The sequence below is a fragment of the Pleurodeles waltl genome, chromosome 9 (assembly GCF_031143425.1).
Source record: "Pleurodeles waltl isolate 20211129_DDA chromosome 9, aPleWal1.hap1.20221129, whole genome shotgun sequence".
Classification (NCBI taxonomy): Eukaryota; Metazoa; Chordata; class Amphibia; order Caudata; family Salamandridae; genus Pleurodeles; species Pleurodeles waltl.
In genome coordinates, this window is record NC_090448.1 from 776,583,035 (window position 1) to 776,604,931 (window position 21,897).

At 41.1% G+C, this 21,897-nt stretch overlaps 1 protein-coding gene across 2 annotated transcripts in view; it reads left to right on the forward strand.

Moving 5' to 3' along the window:
- The window catches only part of BBS1 (Bardet-Biedl syndrome 1), a 373,242-nt gene that overhangs the window by 72,131 nt on the left and 279,214 nt on the right, over nt 1–21,897 (forward strand). Inside the window, exons 4-6 of one of the 2 annotated variants that reach the window (XM_069207969.1) lie at nt 3,721–3,993; nt 16,716–16,762; nt 17,249–17,287. In XM_069207969.1, the coding sequence (XP_069064070.1) occupies nt 3,721–3,993; nt 16,716–16,762; nt 17,249–17,287 (359 nt within the window). The remainder of the gene's footprint in view (nt 1–3,720; nt 3,994–16,715; nt 16,763–17,248; nt 17,288–21,897) is intronic. The other variant, XM_069207970.1, reaches the window with a different exon arrangement.

The window sequence follows — 21,897 nt, forward strand, 5'->3', positions numbered from 1 at the left end:
TTGTCATAATGAGAGGTAGAGAGCCCATTAGCAAAGAGTGTGCATGGATTTGGGAGAGTAGAGTCTCAGAATGGTCTCCGGAAAATGTAAAAAAATATATATATATATATATTTGAGGCCATAGAAACGTATAGAATGGGTTATGATATTAAACAGAATGTGAAAATGGTGCCAATGGAAGTAGGTGCATGGGTCAAAGTAAAAAAAAAGATGGTAAAGTACGTAAAGGTGAAAGAAGGTTCAGCGAACCATTGAAAGTTTGTGAATTGTTTTGCAACTCCGCACGATTGAGTGGCGGTAAGTTGTGTCATTTAAGCCGGTTGTGTAAATGTAAGAATGTAGGCGATGTAGAGAGGAAGAGAAATTATGATTGAATGGAGGATGTATGTGAAGAAAAGATCACTGGAAGAGAAGTGGAGATTAGTTAACCAAGGGTGGTGAGTGATCAAGGTGAAGCAAATACTTGAAGTGGGACGGGAAGATATAATAGGTGTATAAGAACACCAATGAAGTTGAGAGATTTTTTACATAAAAAAATGTAATAGAGGAATAAGTGTATATTTAGTGTGACTAAGCATATGTCGCAAACTACGTTACCATTACAATATGTAATAGTGTATAATATATATATATATATATATATATATATATATTTAAAAAACTTCTATTCAAGAGAGATGTGTAGTGATGGTGTTATTAAGGTTTGGATGTGTTATAGTGTATCTTTAAATGTATAGTTCTTACTTGGAATTTTTAATTCTTACTTAGAATGTTGGGGTTTAGAATGAAAAGGGGACAGTTGAATTGGAGAAAGGCGGAGGTTACACGGTGTGCGGGCTGTTTTACCAAAAGAAATAAAAAGCTTGAAGACAAAGTTTGCTATTGAAGTTACTACAAGGACCTTAGTTTTTTCGTGCCATTTGATAAAAGATTACTTCATAATGAGGTTGGCCTCTTTCTTAATGTAGATGGCTAGGCACTAATAACCAAAACTACAAATAACATCCTTTCTGGGCTTTTTTCGCTCATATCCAGGGGTCCTTAGAATAATTAACTGACTAGGAGCCTCATTTATATATTGGCGAACAGCCCGTTGTTCCACCAGGTCATGGGAGTAAATTACTCATTCGCCCTGGCCCCCCAGATTTACAAATGACCACCAATCTGGTTGTCTTTTAAAAAGTATTGACAGAAACTACCATCACAGCGGTTCCTGTCAGTGGGTTTTATTGTTTGATACATGGCTTTATCAGCAGGATGGAGCCCTGTACCAAACAGCTTCCTTTTTTTATCTTTAAAAACAAAATTTTGAAACATGATTTTCTTTTTGTTAATGAAAACTGTAATCCCCGCCTCATCATGGGAGCCCTTTCCCATCTCGAGTAGAGTATTTAGCAGTTATCAATGCCCCTTACAGCCAGGGTTTTCCTGGCAGTGATGGGCAGTGAACACTGACTGCTCATTCTGCCCATCTAAATTAAGTCTGTGGCATGACAGGTCATCCTCCGATGGCTGTTAGTTTACAGGATTGTCGGAGGGGATCAATTACAACAAAGTAGTCTCCACCGTGATTGACCCTTAGGTCTCTCGCCTTTAAATTTGGTGGGCAGACCACATTTGGCAGTAAAGATACTCCTTCACTGTAGCGACAGGAGTATCCTTACCAACAAGAATTAGATAGATATAGGGACCAATTTATTTCATTCTTTATTATTGTGAACTAATCAATATAATAAACAAAAAATACCATCAGTTCATTAGAAATGAGGTACATCCTACACATAAAAACATTATATATCTAACCAAGCAGACTCACCAAGCACTCGAAAGAAAGAATTTTCATAATACTCAGGGTACATCTTATATCATAGCATCTACATCACATAATAGATTATATCTCGTCAGGCACTTCTCTTATAGCCTTCTTTGTTTTTAATACATATCGAATAGGAATCCATCATTTCGGCCTGGTCACTTCAGGCCTTCATCAGGATGGAGGAATTTGCAGCTATATACATGTTGCATCATCCTGTGCAGATGTATCTTTCTCCCTTGACGTCTCACAGGGCACTAGTTGATTTGTCATAATTGTATTGCTTATTTAGCTGCATCTATCTGAGTCAAAGTTACTTGTTTGTTGTGTTGTTTGTTTATAAATTGGTCATTATTATTGATTTAATAATTTTCCCAATGCATGGCTGATTCTCACTTGTTTCTTATTCAGGGCGACGATTTGTTTTTGGCACTGGTACAGTTCTCCCTCTTTCCTCTAATGGAGATTTACACTTCTTCATTTAATTCTCCTCCGACGCATCCAAACTTTTCATCATTCCTCAGAATGAGGGAAAGGATGTCACTTGCCATTTCTTTAAGGGCGAGATGAACTGGAAAGTGTCTTGTACAGAGAGAGATGCAAGATTAGGCAGGGCCTGTATTATTTGAAAATCCTGAGAGATAGCCTTAATATTGTAACACTAGGCCTCTGAGGTCTTCATGGATAGATCCAGCCTAGGCTTATAAGCAGCAGCAGCCTAATTTTAAGGGTGGAGGGCCCATGCCCACCCACTTTTGCCCGGAAATGAAGATTGTCTTTCAGGCTAATCAAACGTCAGCTTGACAGATACTCTTCTTATTCAGGTCAGGCAATCAGTTGCCATACTGGTCCTATACATGCACTAAATACATAGGGGCCTACCTGCCTGAACTGATCTTTGCCAGGCTAAAGATGTCCCAGCTCCTGTGACCATGACTTCTTCAGCCTGACAAAAAACATGAAAGACCTCCTCCCCTCCCCCCCATGAGGAGGGGGAGTGTCATTGATAGACTCTGACCTGGGTGCTTGGTTTTAAGCCCTAAATTAGCTGTGTGCCAAGTGTCTATCACTGACACCTGGTCACAGTGTGGGGTGCGGCTAGCAACTCTCACTTACCCTTTCCCGCTCCATGACGAGTGATGGGCTGCCGCCTCCCCTCATTAGACAGTCCCAATCCTTCTGGAACCTCCGAGACTTCCCTCCAGAGATGCAGCAGAAGGTTTTATGTTTGGTGCATGGGTGCATTTATGTATGAATATATGTGAGTGCATGATGTGACTGGGTGTCTGTGTGCGTGTGAATGCAGGAGTGTGAATGAGCACGTGTGTGTGGCCCGTCCTTATGCTCTAATTACAGGCCAACCCTGCTTGTAAAATCTGGATACCCTGTAGGTGGTTTTTCGCTGGTGAGGCCTGAGTCTTTGAGATGTGTATCCTGCAGGTTAGACTTAGTCTGATACCTGAAACCCTGATGTCTGTTGTATTTAGAGGCTGCTCTGCTGTGAGAGTTCTTAGCAGTAAATCTATGAAACCTATGGTTTACTTTTGCTGTCTGAAGACTGAGTCTGTAAGATCAGTATGGCCTGCATCAAAGCGTTGCCATGGCCAAAGACTGTGGTATCTGTATACTCTGCAGCCTGGGTCTGTTGTCTAAGATGTGACCTGGTAAAAAACACTGGTTTCTGTGTAGACAAAATCGTTGTTGCCTACTTCTCTTAGAAGAGCAATGAGAAGTTATAATAATGTATTAAAAAACTTGTGTTAATTTACATATGTGAATCGTCTTAAGAGTCAATCCATAGTTATCAATGAGTATGGGTCTCAGTCAAGTGAAGAAAGAGCGGGGTTATGTTGCATAGGACTGTTTTCTGTGCTTCTAACCTTTTTTTTTTTTTTTTGTCTTTCCAGCTGGTGGTTGGTGATTTAGGAACTGGGTTGTCTAATATGAAGCTGAAGGTGTTCAAGGGTACTTGCCTGATGACAGAGAATGCGCTGCTTGATCTCCCCACAAGCGTAGTCTCCTTTCTGATGGACCAAAATGAGCCCCACACCCCAGCTATTGCAGTCGCTTCTGGGCCCTTTGTCTTTATCTACAAGAACCTCCGTCCTTATTTCAAGTTTACTCTTCCCCTCATGGATGTGAACCCACTGGAGCAGGATTTGTGGAGCCAAGCCAAAGAGGTACAAGGCCAATATTGTGGTCAGCATTTTCCTGTTGATCTGAGGAATGATAGTCACTCACATTGTGAAGTTAACCCAGATTATCTGGTCCCTCTTTTTATTTACCTGGTAATGTCGAGGGTTTCATGGAGTTGGAAACTGCATTATAATTTTGAGTGCTTTATAGCTACAGACTGTAATAATAAGGCTTACACATCTGAGCCTCTGCTGTATAATGGAGATGCATCGGATGCAGAGGGTGCAAAGGTATGGAGGAAAGAGGTGATGTTTGTAAGTGGGAGATCCCATTTATTAAGCGAAAAAGGATGCAAGTAAGCCTTCTCCTGTTCAATATGGCCTACTCTTCAATTCGAGTTCATAGGAGAATCAAATGTTCCTGGTTTATTTTTTGCCAACTTTCCCTAACATCTCTTGCCAAATGATGACTTGTATTAGATCCTCCCACCACTATCTTGGATGGCATTCTGTTTGAATGGTATCACTTAGTTGTGGTCAGAAAGGTGTCTCAATATAGGTGCCGGTGCCTGAAGTAGCATTGAACTTTTATGCTGTAGCTCTTGTATATATTGTAAAATTACTCTCACTGGAGTCTGTTGTGACTCAACAATTAGGCTCTGTTTTCCCACTATAGACCCATTCTGCTTTGATATAAGTAATTCACACAAGGTTATTTAGCAGTTGGCAGGTGCTTGTCATCCAGCAAAAAAAGGGTCAACCTTATGGCTACCTGCAGCATTTATAGGTGGAAGAAACACATTGTTTCCCATGGTGCAGCCACAGCTGGTTCTACCATCAGAATCACTTGACTTGCTGGACCTCCCATCTCTGGATAACTAGATCATAGTATTGCTTCCCTGCCTTTTTAGCGCTGGATGAAGTCAGTGGAATTCCCTGTCCTGGAGTGCTATGTGATGCATGAGTAGGAAAATCACTTGATGGGCCGGACAAACTCCTGCTTTGGTTGTTTGTGTGTAAAAAATAAATAAAAAATAAAAAAGCAAACAAATGTTGCCCAGGACGGGGTGAAGGGGTCAAACAAACATCTCACCCACTCGACATACTATCAGGTCTTGAATACAGTCTCTGCGCCATTGTTTGCTCTGAAGGCAGTGAGATCCCCGATAGTGAGATCTCACAGTATACCTGGCGGTTCTCCATATTTGATGACCTGAAAGGCTGACGGATCACCTGCAAAGGTCTAAATCACCTTTTCAGTCTCAAGTGCATAAAACAGCTACTATAGCTCACAAGTTGGGCCATGAAGGGTATGGGCCGTTTATCCATTTGCATTCCAATACTTTATTCAAGCATTTATGATGGGAAATGCAGAACTGCAAGTAATAATAACTTGTTTTTCGTATAGCACTTCATATCCTCTTGTTTTTTTCTAAGCATTGTACATAATTGGTGTTACTGCTTCCTAATGCAAAAGTAATCTAACGTTTGGAAAGCTGAGTTGGTTTTGCCCGGAACCAATCGTGTAACCAATGCATAACAACAGATACCGCCATGCATGTCTATTGGCTTACCTCAATACCACCAGGACTGGATGATTTACTCCCATCTAAGATAGAACATTGTTCTTTAATCCATCCATAGTGAAGACTACAACAATATATAAGAAACCAAACTAATACTTCCAGCTCGCTCCAATATCTCCAATTAAGTTGAGGGAGAAAGTTTGGTCTAATGGCTTAATTACTTCCCTCACAACCTGGAGAGCTGGGGTTTAAACTCCGCTCCTACAAGTGACCAAAAATCGTTTGAGTCTGTACTGGTAACCTTAACTGTCAGAGCTTTGTAGATTGTAGAGTGTAGATGTGCTTACTTTAATGTAGATGTTCGTATTTTTTTGTGGTTTATGTTTGTGTATGTAATGTGATATGGGATGTCTGCTGTATTATGTAGGATGTTTATATGTCAGTTGTTTCCGAGTAGAAGGACATCGATAGACCAAATACCTAAAATTGAAAATAAAGTAAATATCGTTTCCTCGTGTATTTCACCACAGCCACATATCTTTCTTAAACACAGACGTAGATGGTTTAGTTGGAAAGCTCTGCTTGGTTGTGCGGAAGCTGAAGTGTTGGTATGTTAATTTTCCTTATTACATTTTATCTTCTGGAAAGGGTTAAAGGTTGGCAGAAAGAGGCCCGTGATTTCGGTGGCCTTATTATATTGGTGAGTGCATCTAACAAGCAAACTGGGAAATTATTATTTTTAGGCATTGGCCTCAGACCCTCAAGAGGATTCACCTAAGTACTTTGAGCTGACTTGATTGGAATGTGACTGTCTCTGCACTTCCAACAATGTTCTTTTATTCTAAAGTCTGTACCGTGGAAAGACAGTGGGAACTGATGAAAAAGCTCTACAAAAGAGTGAAGCAAAATATCTCTAATATAGCACTTGAAAAATTTACAAATCAATACTTTCTGTAATAAAATACACAGAACGTTGGCAATAACAAAATGTTTGGACAGCTTCCACGTGGTGTAACACAGTTGAAGCCAAGGTCCAACTCTCTCCAGATCTCCCTTTGCATAGCGGGCATTGTGTTCACTGAGCATTGTCTCTTCCCAGGATTCCTTTAAAGAAGACAAGATGACACTTCATTATTTGTTACTGTCGCTTATTGACAGATTATGTCCTTTTCACTATTTTTATATTTTTATGGTGTTAGCGAGTATTATTGCAGGGCTGTTGTATTCGTTGAAATGTAGATTGTTTTTTTTATTACTTTTTGGGTGTTTTAATCTATTTTTTTAATAGTATCGTGTTTTCTTTTTAACTTTAATGGATGCATGTTGTATCTAAATAATGTTCATGAAATCTGACAGATTATGTGAAAAATTAAGAGCTTTTGTGGCCATAAGGCAGTTTTAGAGAACCACCAGTTAACACAGGCTGTTTCATCACACTACTATATGCATAAATGGAAGTATACAAATGCCTTTTGGTTTCTGTGCATAATTTAAGTCCATAAAGTTAATGATCAGTTCACTCCCTCTCCTCCAGGTCAACTGGATTTAGAGCTTTCCGGAATCCGAACATTGGCCTTCCTCCAGCGGGGGCCATGTCTTTTCTTCGCATCTAAGCTCATGAATTTATAGACTATGCTGATCAAATATAGATTCCTTTCTTCAACGGGTTTCTTAGTTTCCTTTCTTCCATCAGCAATTTTGCTTCGAAAAATAGAACGTGATGGGTGGAATGGTTGAATTATTCTCAGTCACTGGTAATGGTCTGAGGTTAGGCTCCAGCTTAACTTTCTTACTTTGCTACGAACACTGTTTTTAAACACTAATGTTTTTTTTTTTCTTTGCCTGTCAACACCTTCTTAACTCAGCCAGACCTTTTTAAGGCTTGCCTAGTAGCCAGCTTGTAGCGGTGTGTTTTCGAAGACCTCTTGGCGACTATATAAAAACTATCCACCTCTTACCACTGGTTACCACAGGTTGGCTTTACTGTCGCTCTCATCTAATTACTTCTTATTAGTTGGTTTGCAATTCTTTTCATGCATGTGTCCATCTACCAAAGCATATCTTCTTTGCCATCCTTTTGATGGGGTAACTTGCATCTTTCCACTGATCATTAGTCAATTCACGAGAGTGCATGTTTTTTCAGGATCTCTCCCTTGTATGCTGCTTTCTCCTCTCCAAATCACCGTAACGCCTCCCCAAGCACACTGTGCTGCTCCCTCCTCTCCCCACTTGCTTCCTCCCTTGTGTACTGCTTTTTATTCCTTACCTGCTTAATTCACTCCGTGGTGTCCCCACCTCCCGCAAGCTTGTCCATTGCTTCCTTCTCCTTGGCTATTTAAAAAAATGTTTTAATTATTCTTCATTCCCATCCATTGCTTCCCCCACTGACTTTTGTTTCCCATCCACCTGCTCGTTTGTTGCTCAGTCACCCCTCACAGTCATTTAAAAAAAAATAATAATAATTGAGATCCTTGAAGGTTCCATTTGCGGCCTGTCCACTCCAAAAAAGCACCCTTTCACAGTAAAAAATAAATATTTTTATTTACCACTTCAACTGTCCATCTTGCATCAGTAAGTAAAGAAAAAAATAAAACATGATTCACAATAATCATTCGGTACACGCATGCCTAGTGACGCATGTGCAAACGTACATCATTATTTATGACGAGACCGCATGCGTTCTGTGTGCTCATCAACATTTGTTTCTGCATTGGTGAAAAGCCCTTAGCTTTTCTGTGACGTCACACAGCATAACCAAAAAGCGTTAGCAACTCCAAAGTCTCACAAAGAAGAGATCTATTAACTTTGACAATGCTTGTTGTGAGGTAGCCAGTAAACAGCACTACACATTTGTGTATATATCTCCTTGGGAGGAGCACCTTGTACACATTTAGTCCTCTGTGTGTGTGTGTGTGTGTGTGTGTGTGTGTGTGTGTGTATGTATATATATATATATATATATATGTATATTTGGTTCCAGCAGCTCCAATTTTCTGTTTTTGTTGATGTCAATAGACCCTGTTACACATTTCTTATAAAATTCTGGCCATATCCCCTTGTACTCTATGGGTGGGATTTAAAAACATTTCTCCCTTTTTCCAAGGTATGAATATTCATTTCAATTGACCACCTTGTGTGACATTTCTCGAACTCATGCACAGATCTGAAGTCTTGATAGAAATTCAATTTAAAAGCCATGTGCGTATAGTCACAAAGTATACCAGTAAATCTGAATCATAACCCAAATTTTCATCTGTGAGCTAGAGATTGCTCATCCTAAAACGTCAGTGAGTAAAAAGAAAAATCCTTGTTCTTGTTTACATAATGTGGCCTTTTTCTTCAATCCAGTGAATAAGAGGTTTCTAATGAGCCCTTAAATCCCTATCATCTTGCCAAAGCGTGCTTACTTGCTGTTTAAGTGAGAATTTCTGAATGGGCAAATCCCTTGTCACTCATCAAATTTATGTAGAACGTGATATATTTTCTGCAGAAATGTGTGAGCATATGTATTTCACTACAGATAGCCACTTCTCTATGCTGATCTGTGCTGCTAGAGTCATTTGTCAAGGGTTATGACCCTCCAGAGAAAATCGCACTGGTTAAATAATTGCCTATTGTATACTATGTGCCTCAAAATGGGGAGCACCTGTCCATTGTGCTATTAGAGAGCTGCTTGGAAAGCCGTCATTGTGTCCCTTGAGTGTCCAGAATATGTCCAGGAGGGAGACATCTACGGCTGATGTTCATGATCTTCAGAGTAGTTAAGGTTAAAAACTGGTTCCCTTTTTACTTTGTTGCTGGTGGCATGGTTACTTTTTTGTGTGTATACAAATAGTTGTTTTGTTATATTACTTTGTGTTTGCTGTATTGGGCTTACACAGTAAGATATGCTTTAGTGGGGCCACAGCCGTTGTTAGGTCGAGCCCGCAAGCGCTTTGACCTGCTGTTAGTATTGTGGGCTTTTAACCTCGCCCACCGCACGTCACTTTCACTCATTCGTGGGTTTGCCTTTAAAAAATCCTTTATTTTCATTGGTAAAGGCTTTACATTTGTCCTTCCTTGGGGAGGTTTTGGTACTGCCTTGCAGAATGCCCGTTACATAGATAACTGCATGATTGCCGATATGTTTGTGAGCAAACCTTTTTCTTTTTTTCTTTTTCCTTTGCGCTCATGCTCATGGCGGCCATGGCACTTTGAATCATCTTCCTTATGTCACCTGTTTTGCTTTTCATTTGCAATTTAAGTGTCAAGAAAAGTCCAGTTAGAAATTTACAAGGCTAATAGCTCTAACTCGAGCAAATGCAAGACCCATCGCATTGTAAATGCTTGTTTTGTTCAGTGTTGTGGCTTATTGCCCCGCCCATTCCCAAAAGCTAGGGAGCCACCAGTGTGACTTGTGATATCAGGCATGCTCGCTCTACATGAAGCAGCAGCTTGCTAGTATTAGCACCGTTGTTGATCTCTGCCCCCTACGGCATCATGAGTGGCAGTGTTAGCCGCTCCTGCTTCAGGTAACCTATCACAGAATTAAAACCTCTGTTTTTTTTACAACATCCCGCCCCTCATTTTTTAGAAAGTGTTTGTGTTTTTTCAGCATTATTGACTAACGGATCCAGTGACAAATTTAGAGAAGGCATACAGTTCAGTATGAAGATCATTTGTTCAACCCAGGCTAAACAGAATGACCTGGAGCAACCAACTCCTTCTCTGCCAATGGTTGTCATACCACTCATTCATCAACATTGCACTAGAATCCTTTTCCAGATTACATAACGCTGATGGCAGAAACAACGTAATTGCATGAAGGAATCGGAGTACATGGAGAAGGACATAACACATCTACCTTCTTTATGATCTAAAATGAAGCTGTTGTCAATGTGTTTAAAGAGAAGGCTGTGTAAAGTATAATTTTAAATGGTCAGAACAAAAAGCAAAATGACAGAAGCAATTATGCTTGGACGTGGTTCTTATTCTTTGAAGGAACATGCCAGCATGTTTCTGATATGTAGGGACCTGTTGATCAGGTGATCCTAAACTTCTCCATCTTCTGGTTAGTTCCTAGATCCTCTCACATTGTTATGGATAGTGAGACTTTGCACTACAACTCTCAATTTTTTCTTTCATGCTGCTTGTCCAGTCGGCATGTCCGTTACCATGTGGATTATGTACCGTAATTTCAAAATGTGTTTTTCCCTGTTGTGCCGCATTTCTTCTGGTAGCTGATAACAAAGAAAATACTCACAGTGACAGCGAAGTTGACACACGGATAAGTTGCACCTCTTACTAAGGAATCATAACAAGGTACTGGCAAGTGAGGAAAAATAATAATAATTACTGGAGGATAACATCCTTAGTACAACAGACCAGTTAAAGAGCGTCATTTATATGCATGTTTAGTGCATACCATTGTGTATATTTATTTACTCTTCTAGTGTGTTTTGTTTGTGAGAGGAGCTTAATTTACTTCCACTTTGTGTGCATAATATGTACATTTATTTTCTCACTTAGTGTTTTTTTCGAACAGAGCTTTAAAAGTTGAAGTGCCCTTCAACAGGTGTGTTATACATACATATGCAGTGGTTCTTTTATAATTGGTTTTGGTGTAGCAGCCGTTTTGTGTACGTTAGCAACTTTCTATCATGCAATCTGTGGTGCCTCTGCCATTGGTTCTAGAAACCTGACAAAGTACCAGTTAGGTGGGGAGTGGATCTGACGCCTTTAGACATATTTAGGAGCAATATGAGCCTCTTGATTCCAGGTGGAGAGGAAAAATGCTTGCTTCTACACACTCTCTGCTTTGAAGGAAGGTCAGCTTTTAAACACTTAATGGATTTAGTGCAAGTCGATGGTGATGATCTTGATGAGTACCAAGTTGCTGTAAGAAAAATTCAATTGAGATTTGACAAACAACCAAACTTGACTGTATTAAGACACAACATTTTCAAAGGAAAACATAGTGCGGATGAGGGTGTGGATACCTATGTTTCTGTACTTCGTAGATGCATACATGAGTGTCAGTTTGATAACTTCACAAACAAATTTATTAGAGACCAATTTGTTAGTCATTGCAAGGACAAGCAGATATGTCAGAAATTGTCTATGGGAAATCCTTCACTTGGTTAGTCTATCAGAGTAGCCAAGAGCATAAAGCTCTCTCAAATATCTGTATAAAAGTTGGATGAAAAACCTGTTGAAGCAGTGAATATTATAAATTCAGGCAAATCTATGCATCAAAATTCTACCTACAGTAAGAGAATTGGCGATTGTAAACCTATGAAGTTGGAAAGTTTGTCATCTAACTTATCCTTCCTTTGTGGTAATGCCCCACATGGCAAAGGGGCGTGGGGTAGGTGTCCTGCAGTTAATGTTACATGCAATTACTATAAGAAAATTAGCCATCTTGCAAAGGTTTGCCAGAAGAAAAGAGTCTCTCGAAGTCTGTGCTTGCATTTTGGAGTCCGATGCTGATGCTGAATTGCATTCCGAAATAGATGGTTTACATGATTTGGGATTCATGGTAGGTGAAGGCTGTGCTACGCATTAGTTGAATGACAAGTTTAGAGTGGAGTGTCCCAGGGTGGGGGACAATTCATTTGATGTAGATCCGATTGCAGATATTTGCTCACTGTGCCACTGGATTCAAGCTAGCCTGGCTGATGAAGGGTGAAACCCTGAAACCGGTCCCAGGATGCTTGTTTCCGGTCCAGGAAGGACCTGGCTTGGCAGTTCGGACTGTACTGTTCCCATGAGGGAACAGGGTCAAGACTGATTTGCATATGGCTGGGTCCAAACTGGGGTGGCATAGTGAGCAAAAGAACGATGGATTAAACCCTGATCTGTGACTGGGGGTGAGTGTTTGCATTGTTCAGCACTCCGCCCATCATCCTTTTGTGTTGCGATATTTGTGTGGGCGACAAGTCTTTGAAACCATTAGTAGATTCTGGTCCCATATTTACTATAATCACCCAATGTCTCTTCACAGAAACGTGGGGTGTTAGGACTTTGTTCCTACCAAACCACTCTCCAAGTTCGTATGAAGGGTGCAAGATTGAGCTTCTAGGTTACATTGAAGATGTGTTAGAGTTTAAGGGGAGGAGAATTAAAGGAAAGATTTATGTAGCAGTGAAGGGCCTCAACATCCTGGGGTTGTTTCATAAGCAGCTTTTTGGAACAATTCTAAGACCTGGTGCTAAGGAGCAAGCTCTGATGATTGAATGTGACGATGTGGCTTCCTGAAATTTTCAGTGATGAGCTTGGTAAAAGTTGAGGGTTTTGAACATAGTCAGGATCAAGGAGGATGCAGTACCTATAAAGCATTAGCTAAGAGGAGTGCCTTTTTAGTGTCGGGGATTACCTCGAGAAAGAACATAAGAGTTTGTGTGAAAGAGGAATAATCGAGCCTGACAAATCATCCTTATAACTCTCTCCTTTGGTGGTTGTGCACAAGCGGTATGGACAGTTGAGTGTTTGTGTAGATCTGAGGTCGCTTAATAAAGAAATATGTTTATACTTGCATACTTTACCTGAAATCAATGATTTGTTTGCACACACTACAGGAGCAAATTTGTTTTCTAAGCTCAATCTTGCTTCTGCCTAATATCAAGTGGAACTTCACCCTGATTCAAAACATCTTACAGCTTTTGTTTCACCCAGTGGGACTTTCCATTACATCTGCATGTCGTTTGAACTCTTCTCTGCGGCATTCGTCTTTCGGAGAGTTATGTATAACCTTCTGAAAGAAGTGGATGGTTTCTTGGTATTCCAGGCGATTTTGGGATTTTAGCAGTAGATGCGATGGCACATAATGCTAGTTTGAAAAGAGTTTCTGAAATATTTAAGAGCCATGGAGTAGTACTAAAAAAAGAAAAGTGCACATTTTTGAGTAAAGATGTAGAGTATCTGGGACATATTGTCTCAAGCAATGTTATTAGACCTAGACCTGGATTAGTTGAGTCCATTATGATAATGCCTCTTTCCTCTGACAAGATGGGGGTGTAAGCCTTTCTTGGATATGTGAATTCTATTCTCTGTTGTTCCTGATTATGCTGCCTAGGTGAGGCGCGTAAGTAACTTACTTAAGAAAGGCCCCAAGGTAGTGTGGTGTGATTGTACCGAAGCATTCACAGAAATTAAAACTTTGTTAAGTCAAATCAAAGCATTCAAGCCATTTCATCTTCCGCTACCATGTTGTAGCATGGTGTATGCTAGTCACAGAGAAAAGGTGAGTCTGAACATACTGTTGCATTTGCAGTGATGGTTTTGTATGAAGCTGATCTGCAATGCTAAATTATAGAAAAGGAACTTCTTGCCAATCGGCGAGCAGTTGAGAAATGTTGCTGTGTTTGGGGGAGACGTCTTTGTTTACAGACTGACCACAAGCCCTTAGTATCCATTCTTAGTGGGGTGGAAGTTAAAGTCCATGAAGGGTAGTCATAGAATCTTAAGACTGTCACCTAAGTTGCAGTACCAGTTTGATGTTATTCACATTGCAGGGGGTAAGAACAGTAGAGCTGATTTTCTTTCCCAGTTTCCAGGCAAAGGTGATGAAGACATGGTGTGCAGCTATCTGACACAATAGATGAAGACTTTAGGGGATTGTTTAGTGGCTTCACTTGAAGTGTCAAAGTTGGGGATCTGTTCTGAAGAGGCATGGATGAAGGTGGTTAGTGAGGACCCTGTCTTGCAATAAGTCATAGGTCTGGTTATGAAAGGGTGGCCAAGCGAGAAAGTATTGTCTTCCAGAATTGAACTGTATTTGTATGGTAGGGGAAGAACTTTCTGTGGGAGATGAATTGCTATTAATGTCTGACAAATTGATTCCTCCACATTCTGTGAAGGGTGAAATCATTAACAATGCTCATGAGGGACACCTTGGTTCACCTCTCATTAAACAGTATATTTGTGATTCCTTTTGGTAACCAAGAATGGACATTGAAATTAGTGAGGTGGTGGAAAATTGTTGTGTGTAAGTCTGCAGACAAAGGTCTGAAGGTATCTTTCCCTCCCATCATTCCCATTGCTTGCCCATGAGGTCTGTGGGTTAATTTAGTGATTGACATCGTTGGTCCCAATGACTCTCCACCACATGGTGCCAAGTATGTTCTGGTGGATTGTCGTTCTAAATGGCCTGAACTTAAGATATTAAGGAGCCCAATGCAGGTGCAGAGGTGGGGTTTCTTAGAGACATTTTCTTGAGGGAGGGATTTCCTGAATTTCTCCTTTCTGATAATGGCACTCTGTTTATTAGCAACATTTTTTTGAGTCATTTTGTGTTAGACACCTTAAGAGCTCGCTGTATCTCCCACAAACTAATCGTCTCATTGAGATAGAGTGAGTCAGGTTGTTGGTGAGTACATCAGAAGGGCTAAGGGCGACATCCACGATGTTGTGAAGTCTGTGTGTAGCATGTTGTGGTTTTACAGGACTACCCCACACTCTACTACAAAGGTTTCCCCCTTTGAGTTGCAGAGTGGTAGAAAGGCTAGCACTAGTTTTCAACCAGTGTGGATGGCTAAGTGGCTCAACAGTGATTCAGATAAGGAGCAATTATGTGCTTAGTCAAGAAGATTGTTGGTCTTGCTCAAGAGGAACAGAAATGCTGGTATGACCAGATTTTTTTTTTACACCTGTAAGAATAAAGGTTTGGGGAATAGTTGACATCAAAACTGCTACTCGTGTCCAAAAATAGAGAACTGAGTTCAGTGGTCAGGGTAGAGTTGAAAAAATGTGTGGAAATGCTCTTAAAGTCTATGAATGGCACGGGTGGAACCTCTCAAAAGTTGCTAAGGTGGGGAATGAGTGTGAGAGTGATTGTTAGTCTGTACCTGCTGATCATCTCAATAACCATCAGGATCTGAGACTTGATCAAGCTGGTCAACACCTAAGGGGCGCGCAAGGTTTTTCAGAAGGGGGCTCCCAGAAACCTTTGTTATATAAAAGTTTATGATACATTGTTAGGCCCAGCAGGCTTCCTACCTGAATGCAACCTGTGTTTTTTATACTTAAGTTTTTTTGTTGGAATGATTTTGGTTGTTTCTATTATTAGTTTGTGTTGTTGTGAATTACTCTTCTCCTTCCCCGGTGTTGTGTCTCTGTGATCTGTATTGGTTTGTGTTTTGTTTGGAGAAGGGAAGAAGTGTTACATCTTAATGCTTAGCTATTGTTATGGAATCCTCAGTACTCCAGATTTCATGTTATAGAATGTCATGATGCAGGGTTAAGAATGCCATGACGTTGTGGCTGACAGAATAACCTGCAGGTAATGGAGGGATTCCTGTGTGTTTGACCTACCCTCCGTGCAGCTCTGTAATTACAAATAAACTTGCATGCTTCAGTCTGCTGTCTGAAGTGAACTTACTACATAGAGCTACTTAGAAGACTATTTATTGCAGAGCCACAGTCCGTGACTCAAGTTTTCCAATTTTATTAAGCCAGTCAAACTTCTATTCCACCCTAGGCATAGATTTTTCTGCGTGACTCTTGCAGCAGTATGATAATGAGGTAGGCCAGAATATGTTATTTGCTTTGCCTCATTGTTTGACCCTTTTGTCCACCATAACTAATAGATCAAATGCTGCTGATCTAGATGTTTACTTGCTTGTGCCTGTAGCCTATCTACAGCTGATGGCGACTAATGGTCAAATTAGGAATTCTATCTCACCATTGAAGTGCACCTGCATATCTGCTTGACTTTTAGGTTGTGCACCAAGGGAGCCACAGCCTTCCAAGAGATTCACTCCCAACCTAACACTGCTGCTTTTATCTCTGCTGTCCAGATCACCCAGCATTTTATTCATTCACTTCTTTTTGGCACAGATCTCCAGGATCTTCCCATATTCTCTCCCTCTGGTTTCTCCGTAAGGCATGGTCAGGCATCTGCAGAATATCCAGACTTCTGTCTCTCTCATTACTTCTCTAGACCAGCCCCTTGCTCACACCAGACTGGATGGTCAGAGATGATCATTTGTATTGGCTCTTCTGTCACCACACTTTACTTCATTGCAGAGTATGGCACCAGCCACACCCGAGCGAAAGATACTTATACTATACTACCCCACCCAACCGTAGATCATTAGATACCAACTCTTCCAAAGAATTCCTCTATTGTCTGATTGAGAAACAAGCAGCTAGGAAACAAACAAACATTTGTGGCATCCTATCATTGCCCTTTATTTGGCGCTACTCTGTTAATGTGCTCTACTCTGTAAATACTGATGCTGTGCTGCTTTTCTCATCTTGCAGGATAGAATTGACCCACTGACATTGAAGGAGATGCTGGAAGGAATTCGGTAGGAGTCTGCAAATGTGATGATCAAAGATAATACCTGTTAATGTTTCATCTGTTTAGCACCAAATTCTACTAAATGCCCAGGCCAGTGAACAACAGAGTGTGTGTTTTCTCAGATTAGCTCACAGAGACAACGTACATATTCACAGAAATGCCACAATCAGTTAGAAATGTTGCCAAAATATCCATTAACCCTTCTGTCAATATTACATTTTCTGCAAATGAGAATACAGTTAGGTTGAAAGGTTTATCGTTCCCTGCCTCATAATTTTTCCAGCGCAACTCAGACCCTTACTCCTTGATTTTACATGCATACTTGATGTTAAATGATTACTTGCACGTACAATGCATCTCAGAGGTTACCTGAAGCAAAATTATCTGTCCAACTAATCCTTCATATTAAACGTAATATCAATGTTTCACAACGCAGTGTCAGGGCTGAGTTTGTTGCTTCAAATTTGTATGTTCTTTTTGTCTTTCTTTGCAGAGGTAAAGCTGAAATCCCACTATCTGTGCGATCTTTACGGTAAGCAGTGCTTTAGATGTTCTCTGATTTTCCTAATTAATATGAAAGATAAAACCTCCGAATATAATTCCTCATTTTGTATGTGACTTGTCGGAGATACTACATGAGTGACATACTCTTGCCTCACTTTTACGGGTTTAGCAACAGCCTCCAAATGAGACTGTCAGTGAGGCTCCCCAATACCAGGGACAAGTGCCCTCCACCCAGGGAACAACCATCTATTGGTTGTGTGTACCCCCAATCTACCTCTCCATATAGACCCACCTCCTCCCACTCCCCCCCACGCCCATCCACCCAAGGTGGCAGGAAAACACTCAGTACTAGGGACTCATTGGCATAACAACAACATGTCGAAGTCTACTCGCTCTGACATCAGGCCATGTCTTTCTCCAAAATCGGTAAGACAATACAGTCTCTCTGCCCTTCCACCCGACAGCAGGTGAACGGCAGCACTATTTGGCCTCTGGGTTAACAGGTAGTCGTTGAACTCTTTGCACCCTGGGCATTTATGAAAGCTAGAGACTCAGATAAATCCAGAGAGACGTAGCTTGTTTGGATCGACCTACATTTTTCTTACCCAGAAATCAACTTTAGCTAAGGTCACACATTTTACTCACGTCTGTGAGGTAAAGTTCTGCAATCTCTTGGGATTCACAAACTTCCTACCAACCAGTATTTCTGCAGGTCTTGTCACTAAAAATGATGCCCCACTAGTGTGGCTCGGCCTAGTGCCCATGAAAGGAACAGATGAAAACGGTGACAATGCAAAGTAAATCTGGGCTTCTGGTTCTTGGTTTGATTTGTTCCTGTAAAGGGTGCTAGGCCCATCCACACAGGTGGGTTACCATTTCTATTGGTAGAAGTGTGGAAATGATGGTTTTGGGGAATCTTCTGGATCCCCACAGATTCCACAACTTTTCCTTATTTTAGTCAGGAAAATGTTCTTGAAGGTTAACATTTTCAGTCACTGATCCCACAGATAACAATGACAACTGCCTATAATATTGATGGGGGTTCTTGCTTCCGGCCATGGACTGTTCTGTTTCAGAATGTAAGCTCTGTATCATTAACCCTAGATGCAATATATATTACTCAAGCTGATTATACCACATTTCTTCTGAACACAGGTAAAACCTAATAATTCTGCACTCCTCAGCAAGTTAGGGATGACCTTTGCAAGTTTCCAATGCAGGAAAGTCATTAGTGTCCTACATTCACGTCTTGTCTTACCCGGAGAGAATTCCTGAGTAATTGATCAGGAAAATATTTTATGCCTTTCTTCCAAATCCTCTAATGCATATGACTCTTTAAAAAAAATTACATTTTCTAACACATTGGAGATTTGGAGAGGATATTCCTAGCCTTATTCTGCTTTGACTGATTTGATGGTGGTTCCCGATTCTGATCTCCGGCATCAATCATTTGGAGCTCCATCATCTTCTACATCTCCTGATCCTGCAGGAAGAAGGATTCTTCATTCTGTCTGCCAATGTCTGAAATATATAGCCTGGTTCCTGAAAAGCTGGTATTTCGACAACAGGGAATGTCGAAATCGAATGTTGCAGTCATGAAAGACACCACAAAGTGGCAGTATAATAGCAAGAAGCTTTGCTTTTTTATTACTTGACTTGTCCATTACAGGCATTCCTGTGTGATTCACTTGCCTTTCATGATTCATCTGATTGGTTTATGGATCAAAGGTAAAGCCTGCAAACATAACCTTTGTTTTCTCTCCCGATTTTAGTACACCTGGATACATTCTTTTTTGGAAACTGGTTGGGTAGAAGACACTTTAAAGCCTTCTCCAGTTGTATCTGACTTCTTTACTTATATTTATTGACTTGCTACTGCCATCTCAACTTTATCCCTGCCTCCTTGATGCACAAATCAGTTGAGCATATGGGATGTTCTAACATTTATATTTTCAGAGGGAAAAACTCCCTTCTTGGTTGCTGTTGCCTCGGTAAGAAACACGAGTGCCAAGCAAGCTTCTTATAGAGGCCATAGTTAGGATTTTCATGAGAGAAAAAACTGCACTAATAACTGCCCCCTCTTTTATTAATAATAGTTTGATAGGATTTCATCTTAATCAAGAAGTAACTCTTCTGGCCATTCAAACAAGACTCAAATGACCTCCACTGAGGAAACGCCACATAATCTGAATATTTCCATGCTCTTATTTTACTTTTAAAAATAATGGTGCTTTTTCTACACTGGGCCCTCTTTTCACCACCTATGCTACTCTTATTCCAGATAGCAAAGGCCGCTATTGCATCAAGGATTGTTTCACTCTTTTTAAAAAAAAAAATATTTTATTAGTATCCAGTAGAAAATTACAATACGGCAAACTATTGATTAATGTTGCTGATGGACTAGTGCCCTGGCTATTCCCCTATAATCTGCCCACCTTTGCCATATTTTGGGGGGGGCAACCCTGTGCCTTCTTGACCACTTTCTCCATCCCCATTCAATGATCGATTCTCCTCTTCTAAACCATCAGTGATGGAAGAGCCGTAGCCTTCCACTCCCTGGCGATATCACGTTTGGCAAGTGTCAGTCCCACACGAAGGAGAAGTCATTTATATCTATTTCCCCTACATCTTCCTTAAGATGGAGGGACAGTCTCTGATTTGGTGGGAGCTGCTAGGACAAGACTTCCCCAAAACATCGAAACACTCAGTGCCTAAATTTAAGTGTTGGGCAGCTCCGTACTGTATGGATGAAGGGGCCCTCTCCCGAACCACGGCGGAGACAGGATGGTGTGGCAATCGTTCCCATACGCCAGAATCGATGGCTTGTGAGGTAAGCCCTGTTTAAATATTTGAATTGGATCAAACGAAGTCTGGCTGCAGTTGCTGCTTCCTGTGAGGAAACTAGAACCTGTGGTCAGTCCTCGTTTTCCAGTTCCCCCCACGTTGGCCTCTGGGCCTGCAAAGGGAGCTAAACCTGTCTGGTTGATTGGTGAGGAGTGTCTAATACATTTTTGCAATTTTGTGATCCTCTAGGTCTCCATAATGAGCATATCCTTTAGGGGATTAAATTCAGGGAGATCTGATAATGTGTTTATGTGTGGAGTCAGTGCGTGACTGAGTTGTAAATAACTGAATATTTGATCACGATGTAATTGTAATTCTGTCTGTAGGTCTGGAAAAGATTTAGGAATTGTGTCCTGCATAATGTCTCCTAAGGTGGAGATCCCAATGAGAGCCCATTTTTGGAATCCTGACAATCTGGCCATCTGTAGGAGCAGGTCTCTGCACCACAGTGGCATCTGTTTTGTCAGTCTCCCTCACCACTTCATCCATTAGAGTGATGACTGCCATCATTTAAGGACTGTTGGTGTCGCAGGAGGTCTGTGTGCCAACCTCCACTGTATAGATATGCTGTCAGTGGAGTGGCGCCCATTGCCCATTTTTCCAATGTATATGCTGTGTCACCTTGTGTGTCGTACCACCAGTCATTGGTTATCAATAGATAGGCCACCAGATAGTAGGATTTGACATCTGCTGCTGCGATGCTGTCACAATATGCAGATTGAAAGCATTTGCTATGAGCCACATTAGGGGGTCCCACAGGAAAGCATGAGGATGGAGTTCACCCTATGAAAACACTGCAGTGGAATTGTGTGTGGAAAGTTCTGTAGTTGATAAAGGAATTTGGGGAGGGAGACAATTTTAAAGATTGTCGACTCTTCCAACAGGTATAGCGAGAGCAGCAACCAGATATTTACGTCTTCCATAAGGTGAGCAAATATGGGCTCGCTATTTGCACTCATGCCACAGCCGGACAAATACACACCCAGGTATCTGAACCCGATGGTGGCCTGCCGCAGCCCTGGTGCCCTCCCCAATCCAAGTGACCCATGACCCATAGAATGTGGATTTGAATGTATTAGTATAAAGACCTGTGGTTTCTCCAAAGAGGCGCATAAACTGCAGTAATCTGGGACCCGTCATGTCTGGTGATGTGAGAAAAAAGAGAACATCTTTGGTGTTTAGTGCGGTTCTGTTTCAAAATTCTCCTCAAAAACTATTTCCTCTGAGCCCGCTACTCCATCTATGAAGTCTTCAAGCTGTCCACATACTTCCTCTGACCGGTCGACAAGCTCAGAAATACATGTAAAGACACAAGATCTTGCCCACATCTACAGTGACAGTAACAGCTGTCTAGTCGACAAGACCTTCGACAACAACTACTGCCGTCAACACTCCTATCCCATCGACGAAGATCTCCTCTTCAAGACCATCATCATCACCATCACCCTTGACGACCATGCCATTGACACATCTCTATATTCCCTCGTAAACAACAACACCGTCAATGCTGGTAAAAGTTACAAATACTTTCTTGAAACCTCAAGGCACCTTCCCCAGCAAGGTTTCACCATATCCTCCTAAAACCTTATTTGATCTGGAGGATTCAGACGATGAAGGTCCATTTGCCCCACTCACAGCCCATCTGAGCTGCAGGTTAAATATCAGGAAGATGACGATGGGTGAAGGAGAGGACTTCTATTATGGGCATTATTATGCTCTGCAATCAACACACCAATATCCACCCTCCATAACTATCCAGAACATCCACATAAATAGGGTGAAGTGCAAGTACGT